Source organism: Fusarium odoratissimum, assembly GCF_000260195.1.
Source record: "Fusarium odoratissimum NRRL 54006 unplaced genomic scaffold supercont1.2, whole genome shotgun sequence".
Classification (NCBI taxonomy): domain Eukaryota; kingdom Fungi; phylum Ascomycota; class Sordariomycetes; order Hypocreales; family Nectriaceae; genus Fusarium; species Fusarium odoratissimum.
The window spans coordinates 158186-180739 of NW_022158688.1; the positions used below are offsets into that span (position 1 = coordinate 158186).

Here is a 22554-nt window from a genome sequence, read left to right on the forward strand (position 1 = left end):
TTAAAAGAGAAAAGTAAACTCAACATTCACTTATTATCTTTGTTTCTAGCTTTAACCTAGACTTTGCGGTCGACATTCTCCTGCTCAAGAGTCGTTGGTACGTCAGTGCTGAAAACTTTGGACTTGACAGGCTCGTCCACAGTTACGTCTGCAGCCTCTCCATCAAAGATGACAGCAATCTCCTCCAAGGCTTTACCCTTAGTTTCGAGGAACCAACCGTAGGCGATGAAACTCTCGACAATGAGGACAGCAACGTAGACGAGGTAGTAACGCCACCCAATGCTGTCCAACCCAACAGGGTTGACATACTGGTTGACGAAAACAGCACATTTCGTCGCAAGAACATATACACCCATTCCCTTCGCCCGGATTGAGTACGGGAGAACCTCAACTGAGTATGCCACTGGGAGAGGTGAGAAAGCCATGCAGTAGAAGATCTCATAGACGAAGATTAGAGCCATCACCGCAACACCGGCAGACTTGGCCTCCGTGGCGGCAAAGCGTTCCGATGCGATGGTCCATCCTGTAAAGACAAGCAACATGCCAACTGTAGAGATTCGGAAGAGAGGGCGGCGACCAACGCGATCGACGAAGCAGGCGCTGGTGAGAGCGAGGGCCCAGTTCCAAATGTTGATAAGACCGTTGACCAGGGCTTGTGTCTTCTTGTTCGTGATGCCGACAGTGTCCATGACTCGAGAGAGATCTGCAGAGTCATCAAGTCAGCCATTGATCCGTCAGATTGTGACTGGTGAAGTCGACTTACAGTAAGAGATCAATCCATTTCCAGACCATTGAGACATTAGACCCATGCAGATGACGAGGAACATCCTGTAGCGGTTACCCTTGGTGCTGACCATAGACTTCCAAGTAGTTTGACCAGATACTGCGGACTGTCAGTAAAGTATGACAGAGAGGCAGCGAGCGACCTACACTTCTCTTGCTCAATTGCGGCTCGAATCTCTTCGTATTCCAGCTCTACTAGTTCAGTCTTGACACCTTCTCCATGGTACCTCGTAAGAGCTTCGAGGGCCTCTTCACTGCGATCGTTCGAGATGAGCCATCGTGGGGATTCGGGGAGGAACCAGACAGTCGATAGCTGGATGAGACTGGGTGCCATCTGAAGCAGGGAGGGGATTCTCCATGACCATGTGCTGGGAATTACTCTAGTGCCATAGGTGATCCAAGCAGCTGCAATAGAGCCCAGGAACCAACTAGACAAGTCAGCAAAGTCAAAGGACACACAGCAAAGATTGACTTACCAAGTGTTGCAGATAGCTGTAATGGTGACTCGATCCTTGGGGTGAGACAGCTCACTAACCATGCTAGGAGACGCAGTCGTAGCAAAAGACAGTCCAAAACCCAGAATGAAACGGCTGATAACAAACATGGCAAAGTTGGTACTCTCGCACTGAAGAATAGCACCAGCAATCATGATGATGCTTCCTGTAGTGATACCCCACCGTCTGCCATATTTATCAGCAACAAAAGGCGCAATGGGCGTGGAACAGATGCTGCCAAGCGACATGATAGCGCTCATGAGTCCAAGCTGAGATCCGCGTGGGTTGTCAAAGAAGTCATCCCAGTAGGAGACAGTCTGCAGAGAGTTCATCATACTTCCATCATATCCAGAGGTTGCATATGACACAACACATGCTGGGAAGAGCAGGAAGTAAAGATGTCTCCGCGCAGCCGACTTGTACCAGCTTGGAGACTCGTTTGAGAGCTCAGATATGCGCGAAGGCTTGTAGGCTGCATCGGTGGTACCCTGCTGGCGGGCTTGCTTGGCGAGCAAGTCCTGCTTTGGGGCCGGAAGACGATTTCGAAGAAAGTTCATGGCGAAGGATCAATCCAAAGGAAATGTTGGTGTTAATGAACGAGATACTGGAGATAAGAGCAAGTCACCTTGCATGGTTGGTTGTCTTATATATGTGTTTGTGATGTGATAAAAAACCGGGAGTGAGAGACTTGCTTTTGCCTATATTGTCTGCCAACCTAGAGTGCACCTGGTTAGCATCCGAAAACTCGGGTGTCATTCACCCCATCAATTCGATAGCGTTGCAGCTAAACTTTGCGGGGTCGAGACCAAATTTCTGGGGGAACTCCGCATATTGCTCATGGGGGTCGTTCCATGTGTCGGGCCATGCAACGGGAAACTCATCGGGCAACTGTGAAGTCTTTGCATCACCAGAGAATTGCTCATAGTCATGAGTGAGATGCTGCGGAGACGGAGGATCGAGATGGACCAATCATGGCGTCTCGGGGGAGCTAAATCGTTGCCCCTACGTATTTCACGACTCGCGTTCCACTTTGAGAATATCGGGGTTAGAATTTAGCTGCCCCGAAGCGCTATGATTGGCTCGCCTCCTCTCCAACTTGATTTCGGGGCAAGGAATTCACTCCCCCGCGAGGTATGTTGATGCTCAAGAGAAGTTTGTTTATCCTCGGTAATCCATGGTGTCCTCATGAGCTAACATCATTGGTATGATCATGAGATGTGCAAAGTGGACATACTCCGGGGGAGTATATACCATGGGGTATTTAGGAGAAGTCCATGCGCGCCCGTTTCTGGATTGTTTGCACGATTGTTGACCAATTCACCGGCTGCTGACTTCAATCATGACTACCGGAATACTAAAGACAGACTCTGATCGCATTGTCGACGCAAACGGCGATGCAGTACTCTTGCGCGGTGTAAGTCCTCGTACCCATGCTCGCTGTCATGATGTATTGAAATGGCAACATATTGACACCGTGATCACAGACTGCCCTCGGCGGCTGGATGCTTATGGAGAACTTCATGAATGGCTTCCCTGGACGAGAACATCAGATCCGAGCAGCGCTCCTCAAGGTGCTTGGCCAAGAGAAGCACGACTTCTTCTTCGACAAGTTCCTCGAATATTTCTTCGGTGAAAAGGATGCTGAATTCCTTGCTTCATTGAACTTCAACTGCCTGCGATTATGTCTCAATTACAGACACTTTGAAGATGACATGAACCCATTTGTCATCAAGGAAGAGGGTTTCAAGCATGTTGACCGAGTCATCAATCTCGTAAGTCGCAAGAACTCTACTTATCGCCAGCTGCTAACGTAAAATCGTAGTGCGCCAAATATGGTATCTACACTATCCTCGACCTTCACGCCCTACCTGGTGGACAAAACCAGGATTGGCACTGCGACAACCCGACCGGATACGCCGCCTTTTGGGACCACAAACACTTCCAAGACCGAGCGATCAACCTGTGGGAACACATTGCCCGAAGATATAAGGGAAATCCATGGGTTGCTGGTTACAATCCCATGAACGAGCCTGCTGACTCTGAGTGGAGTCGCCTGTTGGCATTCTACGACCGTATCGTGCCAGCAATCAGGAATGTTGATCCTGACCACATCCTATTCTTGGAAGGCAACACGTGAGCACCATCCACTTGAGTCAATCTTCTGCAGACGTACTGACGACAGCCTCGACACAGATTCAGCATGGACTTCACAGGCTTCGACAGAGTATGGGACAACTCGGTATACGCCATCCATGACTACTGTGGTTTTGGGTTCCCGAACAGAATCGGTAGATTCCAAGGTACAAAAGAACAGGAGAGCTACATTCGTAGAATGTACGATCGCAAGGTGGAGTTCATGAATAAGCACAACGTGCCAATCTGGAATGGTAAGTTTCGTTGGGCCCTTTTGATGACCTAAGCTGACCTCTGCAGGTGAATTCGGTCCCATCTACGAACGAAAGGAGTACAACCCAGACTGGGAAGTCCAGAACCAAGAGCGATACAATATGCTGGATCGACAGATGGCTATTTACACTTCTGAGAGCATTGGTAGGTCACCCGAAAATTCATTCCATCAATAGCACTAACACAGCTCAGCATGGTCGATCTGGGCATACAAAGACGTCAACGTCATGGGCATGACCCATGTCTCCCCAGACTCTGCTTGGCTCAAGCTTCTCGGACCCATCATCAAGAAGAAACGTGATCTCGCTGTCGACTCATGGGCTTACGACGATGCACATCTCCAAGACGGCCTCTTCGGTCCACTACACCAGTGGTTTGAAGATAACGTCCCTACACAATACTCCAAGAAGTACCCTTGGCAATGGCGCATGCACATGCATGTCTTCCGAGGCATCCGAGGAATTACCATGGCCGAGTATATGATCCCTGAGTGGGCAGACTACTTCAAGGACAAGAGCTTTGAGGAACTGGACGAACTCGCTGCAAGCTGGAAGTATGAGAATTGCATGCAGAGAGAACAGTTGAATGAACTTCTGAAGACATATGCGCCCATGAAGGCCGGTGACAGGAGGCTGGAAGGAAAAGTCATTGAATCAGAAGGTACCGCAAGTGATGTGGCCTCTAAGGAGGCATCTGTCTCAGGTGTTGGCATCTTTGAGCTGTCGCCGGAGGAGAAGCTGAAAGCTGAGCTGAAGAAACAACAACACCCGCAAGCCCAACCTGTACCTGTCGCAGCATAGGCTTGCCATTAGACATACCATGTAGCCAGTTTTAGTATAATACAAAAAGCAAGTAATATCGATATCCGTATACAAAGTCAGCTTAGACATGGGAATGCAAGTCGAGTAGTCATTTATCATTCCTCGTGTCTTACTATTCTATTTCTCCGAGCCACATCAAGCCTCTCTAGTATTTCGATATGCCATGAAAACTCTGCCACACTCTGGCTGAATCGAGCGAGATTCATCTTTCCACCCAGAATTACATCCTCCACATCGTCGGGCAGTAGATCCTTGAATATCGGAAAGATCGTCGCAACCATCAGGATGATAGTCATAGTAAAGGTACTTGAGAAAAGAAGGACATGGTTAGTAATAGCCAAAACAATAGCGGTAGGATCACTCACACCATCCCAGTGGGGAACAAACATGTCAAACTATTTACCGTCTGAACATCAAATACCTTGATAAACCCCGTGCATCCATCCAAACAAGACTTGGATCGTTTAAGAACTGCGTCTTTGCAAGGATGTGATTCGAAGTTGTCGATATTGAGAACAATGAACTCGATGAAAGGCCTGTGTATAATGTATTGGCCTGCATAGTATCTCCCCTTGAGTCTCAAGATGTTCCATGAGTTATTGCCGACTGGGATGCCCTGAATACGCGCTGTTGGCGATTGGAGACTTGCAGGAGAGCTTGTATCAGCCCCTGTCATTGGGACATCTTGAGACGGGTTGCTAAGGAGGAACTCGGGTAGGTTGCGGTATATGGCAGAGTGATGCGACCAGAGATCTTCCGATATTCTGAGCAGCCAAGATGCGTAGTTTGATCGTCTTGTCCGGAACTGCTCCTTGTCATCGTAAACAACACTGTTAACAGTGTTCAGAAAGCGTCTGATGGCTGAGTTTGTGGTTATTTGAAACGCGACGAGCTCTTCCTGGCTCCTTATCGAGTGTGCTTCTGATGACTCTGGTACGGATGGCGAGATAGGGTGGTTTTCAGCAGTAAATGCTGGGTATGGGATTTTGTCTTCATATCTTGCTATACCAGATGGTGACACAATTGATATCTCAGATATGAAATCACATTCGTATATGAAGGATATCCAGTACAAGCGGCGGAAGCCATCAGAGATACTCTCATTCTTTGCTTGTAATCGGGCCATACTCTCGCACTTGACAGCCGTTGCGTGCGCCCAGTGAAAGGCTTCTGCTACTGCACCCGACGCACCCATGTAGATGCTAAATCGTCAGTTATTTCTATGAGGTGTGGGATGACGGCTCACCTTGCAAGCATATTGGCCTGAGCCGCTTCTAATGACATATCAGTGGAGACGTAACCCAGTATCAACCTTGCTTTGCACCATAGTTCGCTTCTCAGCTGCTCCTCAGGAATGTTTGAGCTGTTTGAGAAGGGTTGACTGTATCTACGGTTCTTTTCGATGCATATGTCAGACTGCCCACTCGAACTCAGTAATGCCAGGCAAAGAACCACAAGAAGCAGGCCGTATTGCGGCATATCGACCATTGGTGTCTCATCATTTCCATAGACCTCTCTCGCTGTTACCATCTCGAAGATATTGAGAATATTGCTCTTTGACAGCAGAGGGAAGAAAATGTTGACTTTTGTAAAATAGAGGTGAATCAAGTCGTGCAGTCGTGCTATACTATCGTCACGAGACGAGCTAAAGTATGAGCTATCGTAGAGCTTCCACGAGGAAAGAGGCTGCGAAGTTGTTGAGGGATGTTTGCTGTTCTGCTGCTCTTGAAAGAAGACTTCAGTTGCATCTGCATAGCTCGGCAAGTCCTGTTGATCTGTGCTGTTCTCTGACAGAAGCGTCTGGACCAAGCTCCATGAGAAAACGTGATTGGCGTTGGCCGTATGCGAAAGAGGTATTTGAACTTCAAAGACGGGCTCTCGGCCCTCAGTGGTTGAGTCATGCAAGTTGTCGGGCTGTGGATCATGATGGCTCATAGGTGACGCTTCTGGCGGAGCTCTCTGAGCCTGCGATGATGAAGTTGACAAAAGGATGCGATCCTCGAGCAGTTGCATCCGCTCCAGGAGGACTTGAGTGTTATAGTCAATCTTGGGTTGTTTCGCATCTCGATAGACGCAATCAACATTTTGTGAAGCGCAGAGGCCGCATCTTGGTTGAGCAGCGTCACAGCGTGTCTTGCGCATACGGCAGTTTACGCATGCTTGTATCACTCGTCTACGATGGGGGAATTGATTGTATGACATTCTGATGGGGGAGGAAGCTGATGTTGATAGGGCAAGAGTTCAAGAGTCTGGATCTGGTGGTGGCGAGGATTGAGCAGGCGGTCAGAGCTGGCAGAGAACCAGAAGGGTTAGCAGTCTCCGCCAACGACTACTATGTAAGTTACAGAGCATATAAGTCCTTATTTGAATCAGTGGCAATGAGAAAGAAGTTATTGTGTGTGATAACCAACGCTGATTGATATGGTTGTTCTTGCTGGTCAGGATATGAGAAAAGATATGACTCACGGGTGTAATGGGGATGATGTAACAAGGTTATGGACCAGGTCCAAGGCTGCTGCGATTGTATCTGTGATAGGGAAGTGGCAAAAGCTTAGATGAAGTTATTGCAAATAAGTATGATGCCTTTATCCTTATTCATTGACGTCTCTGCCAGGGCTGTTCTAGACTCAGCCGTCGTGAAACTATAAAGCAGGGCTCTTCTTAAGACACACGGTTGTCGTTATATGCAAGGCGGTTACTGCTGTAACGCGTATCTGTAATTACCCCGTTTAAACTCGCGCCGAGAATCCGCTCCCTCACAGCCTTAAATCCCCTTAGGTTCTCGCTGGAAATAAAGTACGCGGCTAGACCAGTAACATGCGCCGCTGCCGCGCTCGTGCCAGATTCATACTTAATTCCATTATCAACGTAGTTCCAGGCGCTAGCGATGTGAGCACCTGGAGCGAACATATCAACACAGGGGCCGTAGTTGGAGAAAGGAGCACGGCAGTCATCGGGGCCACTTGCAGCGACTGTGATGGCAGTATCGGCTGAGGCAGGGGAGAAGGCACCGGCGAAGGTGGCGTGGTTCCCTGCTGCAACAACCACCGTGATCCCAGCATCAGTAGCATTCTTTACCGCAAAGTTGACACTGGCATTGTACAGACCTCCTGCAGATACGTTGATGACGCTCCTGTCAGCAATACCTTTCGCAATGGCGTCATTAGTAGCCCAATATATGCCCTGCCGGATCCATAGCATGTTACTTCTGCCGCTTTTGCTTACCACCTTGACCGAAATCATGGTGCAATTCTTAGCCACACCATACGTCTTCCCTCCGATAATTCCTGCGATATGAGTGCCATGGTCGGATTCATCGTCATCTGGTGACCCTAAGACGAAGTTTGCTCCCCGGAAAGCTCGTCCAGAGAATTCGGCATGTGAGAAATTGATGCCAGAGTCAACCACGTAGACATATGTGCCGGAGCCCGCGGTTGCATCGTAGCGGTATCGGCGCAAACCGTCATTTCTGGCATGGCCTTGGGAGATCCGTGCGAGGTTCCAGGGGGCATTGAGCTGTAATTTGGATCTACGCGTTACTTCAGGGCGGTGAGCAATGGCTTCCGAGGTATCGGGTCGCCGTCGTGGACCAAGTATCTTTCTCGACACCCGTAGACTGCTGTCTGTTAATATGTAGTCCAACGCTTGCTGTAGATGGGACTTACCATCTCAGTGGTAGTGCTGGAATACCATGTTTACCGGTCATCTTGGATCTCCTGCTTCTCGACATTACATGGTGTAGTGGACTGCTGTATAACAATGGAGCTTTGGGGGGAAGGTTGCGACAGCTTCTTATATACCAAGAATACTTATAAGGTTGGCTGTGGTTGAGTTGTTACGAAGTTTTTTAAAGTAACCTTTGAAGACTTTATCTTTATTATAGAGCTGATGTATATTATTTGAATTTTAGAAGCAGGTAATATCTAGTGCAAAAAACTGATATTGTATTGCGTGAAACTATTAACTTTCATATATGAACCTTGATGATAAAGATCAAAAAGGAATACGTATAACTTTAAACTAAACTTTGGTTATTCCACCCCATAAAGCTTATAGATAGCTCTATTATGTCCCGATTTATAACCAGGTTTTATAAAGTTAACAGAGACAGATTTAACAAGATGGAAAGGTTTATCTGTTTGGGCATGTTAGACGATACAATTTAGACACAGGAACTTTACAATTGGGCTTGGGCCATGGACGAGATTCAGCAAGATAATGTATCGTGTTCTCGTCATATGTTTTAGCAGCCTAAAGCTTAAGCTTATGGGCAGCAATCGATCAAGTAACTACAGCAAGATCACGGGAGTCATGAGTAACCTAAACCCGGTGAGCTCGCTTGCCTTACAAGTTGCAGTCAAGTTCGGAGCAGATGTACGCGATCATGTGCAATAGTAATGACTGGAGTATTGACTAGCTCCATTATATTGAAACAGACCTCAGAGGACATTGGTGATGCCGCTGCGTTAGGTGATCGGATCTCCAATGTAGATTCGAGCCTGACTAATCTCCAAGCCACAGCACCAGACCCATCGGAGTTCCTCCGCGCAAACAGCTTACCCCAAAACGGCTCGACACCAAGCCTATAAAATATTCCAACGGCATCTCACGGCCGTCATCTTGGGTCAAGCTATACATAACCTCCAACAAAATGAACTTTTATCCACCGCCACCCGTGATCAAAGCAGAGGTTTATCTGCGCATCCCAAACGACAAGCGCTGCTTAGGCCAAGAGTCGGAATGGCGCGGGGGCTTTGCGGGGTCGTTCCAGCACATCTTTCTCGAAGGTCCAGTCGTCGACAGCACTGGGAATCTCTATGTCGTGGACATTCCGTACGGTCGCATTCTCAAGATTGATAGCGAGAAGAATGTTACTGTTGCGTGCACTTGGGATGGCGAGCCGAATGGGCTCGTGGGGACAGCCAACGGGGATTTGTTGGTGGCGGACTACAAGCAGGTATGCACAACTTGTGCCTGAATTTATGAGTGATGCTGATTACAATAGGGCATATTGTCATTTAATCCTGAGACAGGCAAGATTGGTCCAAAGTTGACGAGAAAGAATCTCGAGCGATTCAAGGGCCCGAACGACTTAATCGTTGACTCAAGGGGCAACCTTTACTTCACCGACCAAGGCCAAACCGGCATGACAGATCCAACTGGTCGCGTCTACCGTTTATCGCCTGATGGGAGACTTGACACTCTGCTTGACAATGGTCCCTCACCCAATGGTCTCGTCCTCTCACGAGACGAGCGCTTCCTCTACGTCGCCATGACACGGGCAAACCAAGTCTGGCGCCTACCCCTACACGCAGATGGCACTACCTCCAAAGCCGGCGTTTTCTTCCAGTCTTTCGGCAACGCGGGTCCTGATGGTCTTGCCCTCGACGAACAAGGCAGTTTGTTCATCTGTCATCCAAGTCTTGGTTCAATCTTTGTAGTGGATACACATGGGGTACCCAAGGCTCGAATTGTCAGTGGATCGCCTGGAATCAATCTGACAAATTGCTGTTTTGGAGGACCGGAGCATAAGACCTTGTATATTACTGATAGTTTGGAGGGGAATATTCAGACAGTGGAGTGGCATTGCCGGGGAGCGGTGGCTGCGTCGTCACTGAAACAACACAAAGAGCAGTAAACAATGATTAATTTGAACTTGGACCGGCTAATACCTTGCTTGCGACTACCATAACGCGACTTGATAGCCATAGCTCTTGTATAATCGACCCAAATAGGCGCAGAGACATCAGATAGATGATTCCCTCATGATTTCATTATTGTTTCTCCAGTCACAGCTTCAAGTTCAAATCAGTATACCGGCGGTCATCTTCACACTTCGCGGGGGCTTAACGCGTTGGTCTCACACCGTCATCACTGCAAATCTCTGCCAGTCCGCCTAAGACTTCATGGACGCAAAATTATCTCCGACAACGCGGACCAAAATCCACTAACTCAACCTGCTCCGTCAAGCTGCGGCCTTTCTCCAGGGCTTTTCCCGATGTAGCACAATCGTTGACTTGTGACGAGGGGTACCTCAGCTTCGTCAGCAACTTCTCAAATCTACGCTCCGAAACCTGTGCCGGGTCCAGCCCGATGGCACTAGGACATGCTCCGACAACAACACTTTGACTCCACGCTAAACAACGGGCCCACCCCAAGTTCTGGGGAAGTTTGGATCTCGGGGAACCAAGATCATCCCCGCCTTTTTCTCCGCGACGTGAGCGTTGCATTTTTCTCCACGCTTCTACCGTTTGGAGTCGGCGACCCCCGTTGACTCTCTGGGGAAGGTTTTCCGCCAGGCTGGGCAGGATATATTGCACCCCCTTTTCTCCTCTACACGATCTTCTTTCCTCAGCTTCAAGCTCTTGTCTGCATCCCTCTCATTCTCCTACCTTCACCCGTGGCAATAATCACAATTCACAATGGCAAGACCGAATATGATCAAGGCCACGAGACGGGCCATCAAAGATAGTCCCAAGGAGATCTTCAACTGGTATCTTCTCTTTTGTACCTGCATTTGGAGTTTCTCTGGTGTCGCCAAGGGTTTCGATGAAGGTTAGTCTGACATCCATCCGCTGCCAACCCCAACTAATCACTTGGCACTTGAATAGGAAACATCGCCTCCCTCGTCATCATGGAGGTTTTCAAAGAGCGTTTCGGAATCGATAAACAGACCGATCATCAATACGCAAACACCAAAGGCTGGATCGTGGCTATCGCTACGGCTGGTGCAGTCTTTGGATGTTTGGGTTGTGTTTGGCTTACCCAGCGTCTGGGACGAACGCGTACCTTTCAGTTCTTCACTGTTGTCTACATGGCTGGTATCTTTGGTCAGACATTTAGCAATGGAAACCTTGGAGCCCTTTATGCCACTCGTGTCATTTCTGGTATTGGCATCGGCGCGACAACTGTCTTGCCTTCGGTCTACATCGCAGAGGTATGACTTTCCTTCTTACTCTGTAGCATCTCCAATTGACGAGTAACTCTGTTCAGATTTCGCCCCAGCCTATCCGCGGTCTCTTAACCCTCCAATACACCTGCTGTCAACAGCTCGGCGTCGTCTTCGGCTTCTTCTTCAACTACGGTGTCACCAAGTACCACGCCGGAACAAACCTCCAATGGCAGCTCCCTACCGCACTCCAGCTCATTCCCGCCCTCATCTGGGGCGTCGGAACATTCTTCACTCCGGAGACTCCCCGTTTCTTGCTCAGCCAGAACAAGAGAACAGAGGCGCTTGCTACTTTGTCTCGCTTCCGAGGGCTTCCAGAAGATCATCCTTATGTTCAATCTGAGTTTCAAGGTATCGAGAGTCAGTTGAACCATGAGATTGAAATTGTTTCTGGTGCCAATACTTGGGACTTGATTAAGGAGACCTTCACAGATCTCTCCAACAGACGACGCTTTGTTCTCATGTTTGCTTGCCACGTCTTTGGACAGTGGTCCGGTGCCAATGCCATCACTCAGTATAGCCCTACTATTTTTGGCTATCTTGGTATTGAGGGCACTGAAGCTCGCTTCCTGGCAACTGGGTGCTACGCCATCTTGAAATTTGTTTCTGTTCTCATCTTCTCCGTGTTTGTCATCGACTTCATCGGCCGACGTCGATCTCTCATGACTGGCATTACCATGCAGATCTTCACTCTGGCTTTTGTCGGTGCTTACCTCAAAGTCACCAATGGCTGGACTCCCGAGAAGATTGAGGCTAGCTCGTCTGCCATGGCAGCTAGTCGCGCAGCCATTGCGGCCATCTACATCCACGCCATCGCTTGGTCCATCGGCTGGTTCTCCATCCCTTACCTTGTCTCGGCCGAAGTCTTCCCTCTGAGAATTCGTTCTATCAACGTGTCCATCCTCATGGCTGTTCATTGGGCCATGTACTTTGGCTGCTCACGAGCTATGCCTTCTCTCTTGGCAGCGACCCAACGTTATGGCGCTTTCATGTTCTTCCTTAGCATTTGCACTATCTCTCTTGTTTATGTCTACTTTGCTATGCCTGAGACCTCTGGTCGATCGTTGGAGAGCATGGACAAGTTGTTTGAGAGATCCTGGTACACGGTGCATAAGATTGCCTACCCTACTGCTGATGATCTGAAGCCTGCAGCACGGGAGATTATTGAGCCTGAGATGAAGGATCAGGAGTCTGTGGTCTCGAAACATGTCGAGAACAGATACTAAGCGTTGAAAAGGAAGAGTTTGCAAGATTAAATGATTATAGTTATGCTTTATGTTGATGGTGTTGTAAATAAGGTCTCTTGGCTTCAGCAAAAATACATGTCTTACGAAATGTCAAACTTAACCTATTCCTATTCTGGCGAACAACTTGCGGGGCAAAGCACGTGATAGCTCCCCTCTATTTCCGTAGGCTTCTCATTATTGGAGCATTTATACCAAGCCGCCCCCCAGACTTGTCGTCCAACACCTCCAGATCTCGCTCCAACCAATCACGTAGGGAAGAGGATGTCGCGTCTCCCAAGACTTCCAGCGTGTCAATCTTGCGCACAGAAAAAGACAAAGGTCGGGCTTAGTAACAGTACTATTCTTCATACAAATTACTGACTGGAAAATCCCAGTGTGACAATAATAGGCCAAAGTGCTCTCTTTGCACACGCAATGGCCTGGAATGTCTCGTCTCGTTCACTGACTCCGACAATGGTGGCCAGTTGTCGAGAGCGTGGGTATCTCACCATGCCTCGTCTTGCCTATTCTGACAGATAATTACAACACAGCATGATCGACGAGCTTGAGCGAAAAGAGCAAGAATTGCACAACAGGCTTCAAGAACTTGAGTCGGTCACAGTCGCCGACCCAGGCACCGTGGATACCTCGAGTCCAGATGACAGGCATACTGTGAGATCCATAGCAGCGTCATCACCCGCTACACGCGAGGGAGCCAGCTTGAGGTATGCGTCCATGATGATAATAAGCTTGGATTGATTCAGTTAACATATGTCGATAGCTTCATCGCACACCTATTCTCAGACGCAAATTGGAGAAAGTCGCATGCCACGTTGCTGAGAACACTGGCAGATGCGCCCGGTACCGATGAAGTCTCGATAGCCCCATGCTCTTTGCCATCCGCAGTAGAGACACAGATGTTGTTCGACAAATAGTCAGTTAAACGTACCTAATCTCTAGTCATCAACTAATGGTACTGCAGCTTGAGTTGGGCGCACATACAAAACCCATTTCTCCTCCGTAGAAGTGTCTGGGCACTGCATCAACGCCTCTTCAATGGTCAGGGCACTTCCACGAAAGCAACTAGCCATGACCTGTTCAGAGCTTTCATGATTTGTGCCATTGGGGCAGTTCTGCCTTACCGCAACAAGCTACACCATCGCCATCCAGAAGCATACTATAATGCAGCTCTACAACACCTGGGTGCCGAATTTCTGACTCGGGGCCTAGATTCTGTTCAGGACTTATTGCTGATATGTAGATTTGGCATCTACCATCCCATTGGTACGTAAAGCCTGACCTCGACCATCAGTACCATGCTGATTGAATGACAGGCACTTCCATTTGGGACGTTGTTCGGCTTTGCGGACGCCTCTGTATTGAACTTGGGCTCCATAATGGTACCGATATCCGAGGCGATCTACTACAAACACAGCTCAGAAGGAGAATATTCTGGCAATTCTATTTGATCGATCGGTACAGCTCAACAACTCTGGATCGTCCATTTTTGATCGACGACGCGGATATCGAGACAAAGTTTCCAGTTGAAGTTAGCGACGAGGAACTCGAAGCCGCCAGTCAGGATGTTCAAAGCCTCGATTCCTTGAACTTTACTCGCGAGCCTAATGTGCAGAATGAAATGACCGTCTTCTTCATCTCTGTGCGGCTGAGACAGATATCGTCACATATACAGACCGAGTTCTCCAAGCTGCGGCGGAAGATCTCCAATACCAGGTCGAAGCACTTACTCGCGGGTCACGTCCATGTTGTCATGACGAACCTGTTAAGGGAATTGAAAGACTGGAGAAACAGAAATCCCATCATACAAGAGCCGAGTTGTCTCTACGAAACACAAGAGTGGTATGACTTGCTAATTGCCCGCGAGAGATTATCTGTCCTCCGTCGCGCAATTGATCTAGTCCCAAAAGTCAATGGATCTCCATCAAAAGAGATCTTGACAGTCTTTCTCGGATCTGCGCTGGAGACTATTGAGAGATATCACATCATATGTCAGAAACGAGAGATGATGACACATACACGAAGCTACTTCCATATGCTCTTCACGGCTGGGTTGTCGGTCATGTACTGCATATCTGTATCCAAGAAGATTACTCAGGAAGACATGCGCGCATCTTATCAAGGTCTGCTCCGTTGCCAAGAGCTATTGAATAGCGTCGCACGACAACTCCCGGATGCTAAAAGCTATGTCTCCGTCTTTGAAGCTCTGCACCGAGATGTATCACAAAGGCTATGGCCCAACGTGCGAGATATGTCTGTAGGTCTCCCGGTTGATCCAGCTTTGGGTTACCCGAACGATATCAGCAACTTTAATGGACGAAGTTTCTCTCCGGACCTCGGCACAAGTTCTTTACCTAATACCTTGGGAAACATGCCAGACTTTTCCACAAATCGCCAGTTCTTTGACCAGAGCTTGCAGACGAGGACGGGTCTGCTGGACCCTGTGAGCCAGTTTGCTGTTCCAGGGCAAGATGGGAATGAAATGTCTGAGGAATATCAAGATGGATCGTCGGTCAATTGGGCGCTGCTCAACTACGATTCGTTATGGAATATGGAGTCTGCGCTCGGTCAATATGTTTATGGAGATCCTACGAATCCCAGTGTATGGGACAGCTTTGAGTTTTAAAGAAGGGCATGATATAAGACAACTTGGTACCATTAATCGTGCATTCTTTGTGAACAATCTATAACTAAAGACAAATTCTGCTATCTCATGGATTGTTGATAGCAAACTCCAACAAATACCTCGCCGCCGCCATTCCTGTCTGCATCTGAGTCTCCGCCGTCGCAGCTCCAATATGAGGCGTACTAACAGCTCCAACCTCCCAAAGTGAGTGATACCTCTCATAACTAGGGGGTTCCTCCTCGTGACAGTCAAGACCAGCACCCCAGATCAGTCCTTCAGATAATGCGCGCTTGAGATCATCCTCGTTGACGATACCTCCGCGTGCGGTGTTGATGACGATGGCTGTTCGCTTCATCCTCTTCATCTCAGAATAGCTAATGAGGTCTCTTGTTTGTGGGGTAAGAGGCATGTGAACGGTGATGACGTCTGAAGACTCCAAAACCTCTTCAACAGAGCTGGCTCGCTGATGAGGAATGTCGGCCCATGCATCGGCGGGGAGGAAGGGATCATAAGCAATAACATCTGCCTCAAAAGCGCCTCTGAAGATACTTGCGACGCATTTGCCAATATTGCCCATGCCAAGGATGCCAATTGTCTTGCGATGTAGAATCAAACCAGAGCATTTTTCCTTGGGTACAAGAATACCCGAAGACTGCTTGGCAACAATAGAGCCAACCTGACGAGCAGATGCAGTAGCGAGAGTCAGTACAAGCTCAGCGACTGCTCTTGCATTAACACCAGGAGTGTTGAAGATCTTGATCCCACGTGCAGCGCAGGCATTAGCATCAATCTTATCAATACCAACGCCCTGCTTGCCGATGGCGATCAAGTTAGGGCAGGCCTTGATGTCCTCTGCAGTTAAGCGAGAGGATCTCATGAGGAGGTAGCGTGCTTCTTGCCTCCATTGGCTGTGCTTGGGGTTATCGGGAGTAATAGCGTTGAAGTTCTCTTGGCAGTATGCCATAACTTGAGGGTGGAATGAGTCCATGACATAGACTGTTGGCTTCCCAGAGGGAAGAGTCTCTGGTGGAGTGTCTGTTACAGCGCTTGGTGCCATGGTGAATGAGATGAGAGTATTGAGATGCAAGGTGATGTTTGTGGGGTAGAGTTTGGTGTTTGGAGAACAAGAGCCTAAATCTTCACGTCTTGCACTTTTATGTATCTCCCTCAAGGCGAATTCCAGCGCCTCTGACTCCCGCGGGATCCAACCGGTGAATCATTTCTCTTTTCTGTGCCGTTTCACGGCATCCGTTATCCGTAGGTATCATGCCGATGTGAGATGGACAATGTCCGATGACTTTTCGGGGTCGTATGCGGCCCCGCTCCGACCCCACGATCTTCTCGGCTCCAACAATCGGCTTCCGTCCTAGAATTGAATGGAGGCAATTGATGGGGAACGAGATCGGACACGGAGAAGGACTTATCCAGTATCTGACTCTTGAGGAAGAAATATGACTCTTTACGATCATGAAGAGGTGTATATTAATATGCGGGAGAAACCACCTTGACCGCTTCTATCCTCATCAATCACCAGCATCCCCAATCCCAATCCCCAATTCCCACTATCACCTACTCCAATACACCAGATCAAGCTCCCTGTTTATTCTATCACCCCAATCAACTCGCAAAATGGCTGCACCTATTCCCCACCCCATGCGAGAGAAGCTTCTCCGTGATGAAGTCGCCTACACTATGAGCATCAAGCTCGTCAAGTCCATCGAGATCGCCGGCATGGCCAAGACAGCTGGCTACGATGGCATTCTCGTAGACATGGAGCACTCCTCCTTTGATCTTGAGACGACAAACCAACTATGTGTCGCTGCTCTCTACGCTGGCATCTCCCCTATCGTCCGAGCCCCCAGCAAGGATCCCTTCTTCGTCTCAAGAATTCTCGACGGCGGCGCTCTTGGAATCATCGTTCCTCACATCCGTTCTGTACAAGATGCTCAAGATGTCGTCAACGCAGCCAAGTTCCAGCCCGTTGGTCACCGTTCCTCCACCAACGGTCTCCCCCATCATCAATTCCGCTCCATCCCCGCCAAGGTCTCCAGCCCCGTCACAAACGCCGCTACCATGGTCATCCCCATGATCGAGACCCTTGAGGCTCTTGAGCTAGTCGATGAGATTGCCGCTCTTCCGGGCGTTGACTCTCTTCTCATTGGTACCAATGACTTGACTGCCGAGATGGGTATTCCCGGAGATTACGAGAACCCTCGTGTTACTGAGGCTTACGAGCGTACTATTGCTGCGTGTAAGAAGCATGGAAAGTGGCTTGGTGTTGGTGGTCTTCATGCTCGTCTTGATCTTGTTGAGAAGTTCTGCAAGATGGGAGCTCGTTGGGTCATGGCTGCTACTGATGGTCCCCTCCTTCTTGGTGCTGCTACCAAGAGAGGTACTGAGATGGCGGCGTTGAATGCATCGGTTGTCAAGTCACAACAGGCAAACGGTCACTCTGTGGAGAAGAAGGCTACCAATGGTGTTGTTACAAACAGTTCGACAAATGGTGCTGTCACGAATGGTAATGGCATCACAAATAGGGCCACCAATGGCGTCCTAGTTGTAGCATAAGGAACGGGGTCCTGTACACGCAAAATAGTTTATAGATAGTCATTTTCTCATTTCCCAGGGTTAAATTCGAGTGTCATTCCTCCGCTTCATGCCCAGTAGGAGCCCGTCCAGACTAAGTTAGACCACTTTCAATCATGTTGATCCAGATCGCACGTGACTGTAGGACCAAGTCCGATAAATCTGGGGTCATCCCCAGCTTCCCCTCCGAACCCAACGCGTCCCTCGGGCTCACTCCGTGTCGTATCTTTCCTGGGCCTCTAAATCAATCCAAGGAACATGCAAGATGGCAACTGATTGGCGCGAACTTTCCCGCGTCTCACTTCCAAGCCCTGCACGGGCCAGTAGCCCCAGTTCGTCACAGTCCCAGCCTCCGCAGAAGAACAGTCTCGCTTGTGAGCGATGCTTCAAGCGGAAGCAAAAGGTGATGCTTGTCATTATCATGCATATTGCGGTTTTTACTAATAGGACCTAGTGCGATAGATTGCGTCCGGCATGTACTTCGTGTGCAGATCTTGGCGTTGAGTGCACTGCTCGGTCTCAGCAGTTTGACTTCAATGGAGAGGATACCACTCTGACGCATGCGAGAGTCAATGGGTATGTGATCACAATACATTCGTGGCTTAAATAGCATTATGCAGAGTTATTTACTGATGTTTTTAGTTATGTTGAGTCTCTAAGACGTCGTGTTGCTGAACTTGAACAAAAGATCAAGATTGCCGAGCAGAAACATGTTCGGGCCAGACATACTTCCTTTGGTACAGCAGATGCTGTTTCGCCCGTCAATGGCAAACGCCGACGGTCAAATTATGGATCTATTTCATCCGCGCCTGTGAACGAACAGATCGCTGCCAATGGAGAGGAGCAGTCAAGTGTCCAAGACACCATGAGCGCCATTGGCCTCTTGTCTAACAAGGCCATGGCCGAGTCTCGAACGAACACGGGTGACAGACCACATAAACTCGCCATCATTGAGTCAATATCGGCAGCTCTTGCTGTAGATGGTCGAGACCCTTCTAAAGCATCATCGTCGCAACCAGTGTATGTTATGGATGACCAACTCATCCCACTTACGCGCGAGTTGACGCTCAGCCACTTCCAGCGGTTTCTCGACTGGAGCGTCTGGCTTCCACATATTGACGAACATCGCTTATTTGAGCAGTACGAGGCCGTACTGGAGATGAGCAATCAGGGCGCCGATCCAGCTAGAACCGCACTGCCTCGCTTCAACACATACCTGGCTGTGGCAATAGGCATCAGCATGTCACCTGATGCTGGTCGCCTTTCTTCACTGGCTACCAATCTACACGCTGCAGCTGTGAAGCTATTGCCGTTCATTCTCCATTCCCAAGGGCCTCTGGACACCCTGCACTGCATGCTTCTGCTTGCAGTCTTTTCAATGTTTAGTGCTTCAGGTGGATCAGCCTGGCACCTTATGGGTTTTATTATGACGAATTGCATTGCTGCGGGTCTACACAAGACAGTGCCACCACAGAACACATCAGATTCAGACGGCACTTATCGGGTTGAGTGGCTATTCTGGAGTGTTTATCTTTGGGATAGGCAAGTTTCATGTCTGGACATTAACATACCGTAGAACTAACGAAATATTGTAGATCTCTAGCATCGGTTATGGGTAGACCGTTCACCACTACGGAGGTTGACATCTCAGTTTCAGTACGATGACCGATGAGACACGACATTAACATTACTGACTATATATTAGGTACCAGATGTAACGGAGGACGAGATAGAACCTCGCATATCAGGGGCAGTGGAAAATAAGCTTAATTTGAGTAAACATCTTATCACCCACGCTCAGCTTATTTCAGATGTACTTGGAAGGCACCAATCCAGCCCGCTATTTTCCTACAGCAACCTATGCTTCTGGCGAGAGTTTCCCCCACAAACCGGAGGCACTACTACCCCAACAAGCCCGCAATTCGACTACCTGGATCAGCTAGCATGCCGGGCTCTAATCCTAATGGTCCAACCTAGAGACCAGAATCTGACAAACTCCGAAGTCGATGCTGAGAGTGCCGGCGAAGTTGAAGCCGATACGATTAGTTGCTGCAAGGCACTCATTGAGAAACTCTATAACAGGTCGGGGAGTGGCGCCACGGTATCTTTCCTAGACGCATATGATATCTTGGCAGCTGCTGTCGCGTATGTCTGTCTGGTTCAGCGCGCACCACAGCCGAATCAACAAGGCTTGACGCAAACGTTCGAGGTAGTGAGCAAAGCGTCTATACTTCTAACACAGTGCTCATCCAAGTTCTCTGCATTGAGCATTTTCCAGCAATTCCTCCTGTCCCTTTCTACCAAGATGATGGAAGGACAGGGCACCCTGCAGGTAAGTTCACTTTCCCGAAAGTAGATATGCTTAAAATATGGTTAACTCTCGCAGAATGACCAGGACTTCATACCCCCCGAAATTCCAAGTCATTTACGTCGTATAGTGCAACGCTATTCCTCATCAGGAACGATCAGTAACTCGCTTTGATCACACTGGCCTGGCTCACCCCCCAGACTTCTATCCGGGCCAAGTCCGTCGGTCCCGAATCATGAAGTTTTGTTGGCGGATCGTAGCCGACGGGTTGGGTCCGAACGCTAGCCCTCGCGAACGTCTCACTCTATCTTGTAAAGGTTATTCCACGAACGCGGGGATGCGGGGGGACCGCGGTAGTTAAGCTCGGATGGAAGAGCGAAAAAGACACGCTGGAGCAACAACAAGATCTTGGCATTCTTGGAAGAAGTTACCTAGCTTGGGGTAAGGATTGGGATGTATAAAAGTGTACAATACCCATGGTTCTTGAAATGATCACCAGCTCTCTCTCGCCATTCATCATTCACCCTTGTCACCGCTGAGTTGTTCCTGAAATCCTTTCGAGAGACATAGTTCTGCCATCAACATGACGGGCTCCGTTCACTCAAAACCTGGGTCTTTTGACATCAAACGAGATGTCGAGTATGAGGAGGTTGCTCCTGTGCGAGATGAGATCCTCGAGCGCTATCCGCTCATCAAGGATAAGACTCCTGAAGAGCGTGCTGCTATTGAGAAATCCCTGGTTCGCAAGCTCGACTGGAAGTTCCTCCCTATGGTCACAGCCATGCTGTTGATGAAGTCAGTCATTCTATCTTCACTCACATTTCTCTTATTGACTGATGCAGCTACCTTGATCGAATCAACGTCTCCAACGCTCGACTCGCCGGTATGCAAGAAGATCTCCACATGACGGATACAATCTGGTCTCTCGGCATCTCCATGTTCTACGTGGGCTACATCCTCTCTCAGATCCCCGCCAACGTTATCCTCGCCAAGGGTACCCCTCGAATCCTCCTCCCTAGCTGCATGCTTGTCTGGTCTTGCGTAACCATCTGTATGCCTGCTGTTTCTGCAGGATGGGGCTTTTGTCTCTGCCGTTTCCTCATTGGCTTTACTGAAGGACCCTTCGTACCTGCTGTGTCCCTCATGACCTCTTCTTGGTACACAAAACATGAATCGCCTCTGAGGATGGGTATCTGGCATGCGGGAAATACCATCTCTCAGGCCCTTTCAGGTCTGTTGGCTGCAGGCATTCTGACCAACATGGAAGGCGTTGCAAACCTCCGAGCTTGGAAATGGTTCTTGCTTCTCGAAGGTATATCTCCAAGTATAACGATTCAGCTTACATGGCTAACTGTTCTTTCAGGTGCTGTCAGTATCTTGGTGGCTCTCGTGAGCTTCTGGTTCATTCCCAACTTCCCTGACTCGACGGGCACATACTTCATCACCGAGGAAGAGGCAGCTATGGCTCAGTACCGTCAGGCTGTGTCTGCCGGTGGCATTGCTGAAGATGATGCTGGTGGCTACTGGGATGGCTTCTGGATGTGCATGAAGGAGCCATTTGCCCATCTCTTTGCGGCCATTCACTTCTTCTTGATCATCGCACAGTCATACAAGGACTTCTTCCCTTCCGTGAGTAACTTCTTGTTCTTCTTTCAACTATGATTCATGTACTAATAATGATGCAAGATCGTCGCTACCCTCGGATTCTCCGGTACCACTACCTACCTCATCCAAGCACCTCCTCCTATCATCGCTTTCATTGTGATGATGGGCATCTCATGGTCTTCTGGTCGACGATTGGAACACGGTTATCACATCATCGTCCCTATACTTCTTGCCCTGATTGGCTGCGCTGTCATGATCACTACTCTCAACGTTGGCGCCCGATACTTCTGCATGATTCTGCTCGTGGTCGGTCCATTCGTCGGCCTGAACGTAAGTTCTCTTACCTATCTCTTCATCCACAGCAAGACCTTTCACTGACTTATTCTTAGATCCAAATCTCTTGGGAGACAACTGTCGTCCCTCGTCCTCGCACAAAGCGTGCTGCTCTCATCGCATATGCCAACTGCGTTTCATCTGTCTCCCACTGGTTCACGCCATACTTCTTCCTCCGAAACCAGGAACCATACTATCAGACTGGAGGCGGTGTTATCATTGCAGGCTGTGGTCTCGTTGTGGTCTTTGTTCTCATCACAAAGTGGTACGTGGCTAAGAAGAACAAGGCCCTGAAAGCTGCAGAGGATGCAGCTGGTGAGCCTGAGGGATGGAGATATGCGGGCTGAGAAAGCAGTAGTTGAAGGCATGATAAATGGGCGGCAAGATAGTATGGTATAG

General features: G+C 49.0%; 12 protein-coding genes across 12 annotated transcripts; 8 read left to right on the forward strand and 4 right to left on the reverse strand.

Moving 5' to 3' along the window:
• Positions 1-56: 56 nt before the first annotated feature.
• FOIG_01633 (uncharacterized protein) lies at positions 57-2079 on the reverse strand (the record flags this gene model as incomplete). Its single annotated transcript, XM_031198605.1, has 4 exons — positions 1260-2079; positions 931-1211; positions 764-883; positions 57-703 (listed from the first exon to the last, which is right to left on the reverse strand). The coding sequence occupies exons 1-4, from the start codon at positions 1832-1834 to the stop codon at positions 57-59; spliced, it is 1623 nt and encodes a 540-aa protein (XP_031070642.1). The 5' UTR covers positions 1835-2079.
• A 492-nt stretch (positions 2080-2571) lies between these two features.
• FOIG_01634 (murein transglycosylase) lies at positions 2572-4536 on the forward strand. Its single transcript, XM_031198606.1, has 6 exons — positions 2572-2691; positions 2762-3049; positions 3100-3410; positions 3471-3664; positions 3711-3827; positions 3876-4536. Exons 1-6 carry the CDS (start codon positions 2617-2619, stop codon positions 4481-4483), a joined length of 1593 nt encoding a protein of 530 aa, XP_031070643.1. The 5' UTR covers positions 2572-2616; the 3' UTR covers positions 4484-4536.
• FOIG_01635 (uncharacterized protein) lies at positions 4512-6706 on the reverse strand (the record flags this gene model as incomplete). Its single annotated transcript, XM_031198607.1, has 3 exons — positions 4512-4810; positions 4870-5706; positions 5751-6706. 3 exons carry the CDS (start codon positions 6704-6706, stop codon positions 4600-4602), a joined length of 2004 nt encoding a protein of 667 aa, XP_031070644.1. The 3' UTR covers positions 4512-4599.
• A 459-nt stretch (positions 6707-7165) lies between these two features.
• Positions 7166-8210, reverse strand: FOIG_01636 (uncharacterized protein; the record flags this gene model as incomplete). The annotated part of the gene is made up of 2 exons (XM_031198608.1): positions 7166-8120; positions 8170-8210. The coding sequence occupies 2 exons, from the start codon at positions 8208-8210 to the stop codon at positions 7166-7168; spliced, it is 996 nt and encodes a 331-aa protein (XP_031070645.1).
• Positions 8211-8722: 512 nt separating this feature from the next.
• FOIG_01637 (uncharacterized protein) lies at positions 8723-9093 on the forward strand (the record flags this gene model as incomplete). Its single annotated transcript, XM_031198609.1, has 2 exons — positions 8723-8833; positions 8941-9093. The coding sequence occupies 2 exons, from the start codon at positions 8723-8725 to the stop codon at positions 9091-9093; spliced, it is 264 nt and encodes an 87-aa protein (XP_031070646.1).
• Positions 9094-9155: 62 nt separating this feature from the next.
• FOIG_01638 (uncharacterized protein) lies at positions 9156-10142 on the forward strand (the record flags this gene model as incomplete). Its single annotated transcript, XM_031198610.1, has 2 exons — positions 9156-9461; positions 9510-10142. 2 exons carry the CDS (start codon positions 9156-9158, stop codon positions 10140-10142), a joined length of 939 nt encoding a protein of 312 aa, XP_031070647.1.
• A 784-nt stretch (positions 10143-10926) lies between these two features.
• On the forward strand, positions 10927-12679 carry FOIG_01639 (uncharacterized protein; the record flags this gene model as incomplete). Its single annotated transcript, XM_031198611.1, has 3 exons — positions 10927-11059; positions 11116-11441; positions 11498-12679. 3 exons carry the CDS (start codon positions 10927-10929, stop codon positions 12677-12679), a joined length of 1641 nt encoding a protein of 546 aa, XP_031070648.1.
• A 552-nt stretch (positions 12680-13231) lies between these two features.
• FOIG_01640 (uncharacterized protein) lies at positions 13232-15055 on the forward strand (the record flags this gene model as incomplete). The annotated part of the gene is made up of 5 exons (XM_031198612.1): positions 13232-13404; positions 13461-13613; positions 13662-13963; positions 14014-14954; positions 15020-15055. The coding sequence occupies 5 exons, from the start codon at positions 13232-13234 to the stop codon at positions 15053-15055; spliced, it is 1605 nt and encodes a 534-aa protein (XP_031070649.1).
• A 353-nt stretch (positions 15056-15408) lies between these two features.
• FOIG_01641 (uncharacterized protein) lies at positions 15409-16380 on the reverse strand (the record flags this gene model as incomplete). The annotated part of the gene is made up of 1 exon (XM_031198613.1): positions 15409-16380. The coding sequence occupies one exon, from the start codon at positions 16378-16380 to the stop codon at positions 15409-15411; it is 972 nt and encodes a 323-aa protein (XP_031070650.1).
• Positions 16381-16952: 572 nt separating this feature from the next.
• FOIG_01642 (uncharacterized protein) lies at positions 16953-17891 on the forward strand (the record flags this gene model as incomplete). The annotated part of the gene is made up of 1 exon (XM_031198614.1): positions 16953-17891. One exon carries the CDS (start codon positions 16953-16955, stop codon positions 17889-17891), a length of 939 nt encoding a protein of 312 aa, XP_031070651.1.
• Positions 17892-18174: 283 nt separating this feature from the next.
• FOIG_01643 (uncharacterized protein) lies at positions 18175-20391 on the forward strand (the record flags this gene model as incomplete). Its single annotated transcript, XM_031198615.1, has 6 exons — positions 18175-18312; positions 18364-18485; positions 18552-19451; positions 19505-19565; positions 19615-20241; positions 20296-20391. The coding sequence occupies 6 exons, from the start codon at positions 18175-18177 to the stop codon at positions 20389-20391; spliced, it is 1944 nt and encodes a 647-aa protein (XP_031070652.1).
• Positions 20392-20800: 409 nt separating this feature from the next.
• FOIG_01644 (uncharacterized protein) lies at positions 20801-22502 on the forward strand (the record flags this gene model as incomplete). The annotated part of the gene is made up of 5 exons (XM_031198616.1): positions 20801-21012; positions 21060-21529; positions 21581-21846; positions 21904-22152; positions 22212-22502. 5 exons carry the CDS (start codon positions 20801-20803, stop codon positions 22500-22502), a joined length of 1488 nt encoding a protein of 495 aa, XP_031070653.1.
• Between the last annotated feature and the right edge of the window lie 52 nt (positions 22503-22554).

Excerpts from the sequence above, each read along its gene's own strand:
- FOIG_01634 (XM_031198606.1), top strand. The coding sequence starts at position 2,617 with ATGACTACCGGAATACTAAAGACAGACTCTGATCGCATTGTCGACGCA. Across the intron at positions 3,050-3,099 it reads TTGACCGAGTCATCAATCTC|TGCGCCAAATATGGTATCTA; the intron begins GTAAGTCGCAAG and ends GTAAAATCGTAG. Across the intron at positions 3,828-3,875 it reads TTACACTTCTGAGAGCATTG|CATGGTCGATCTGGGCATAC; the intron begins GTAGGTCACCCG and ends AACACAGCTCAG.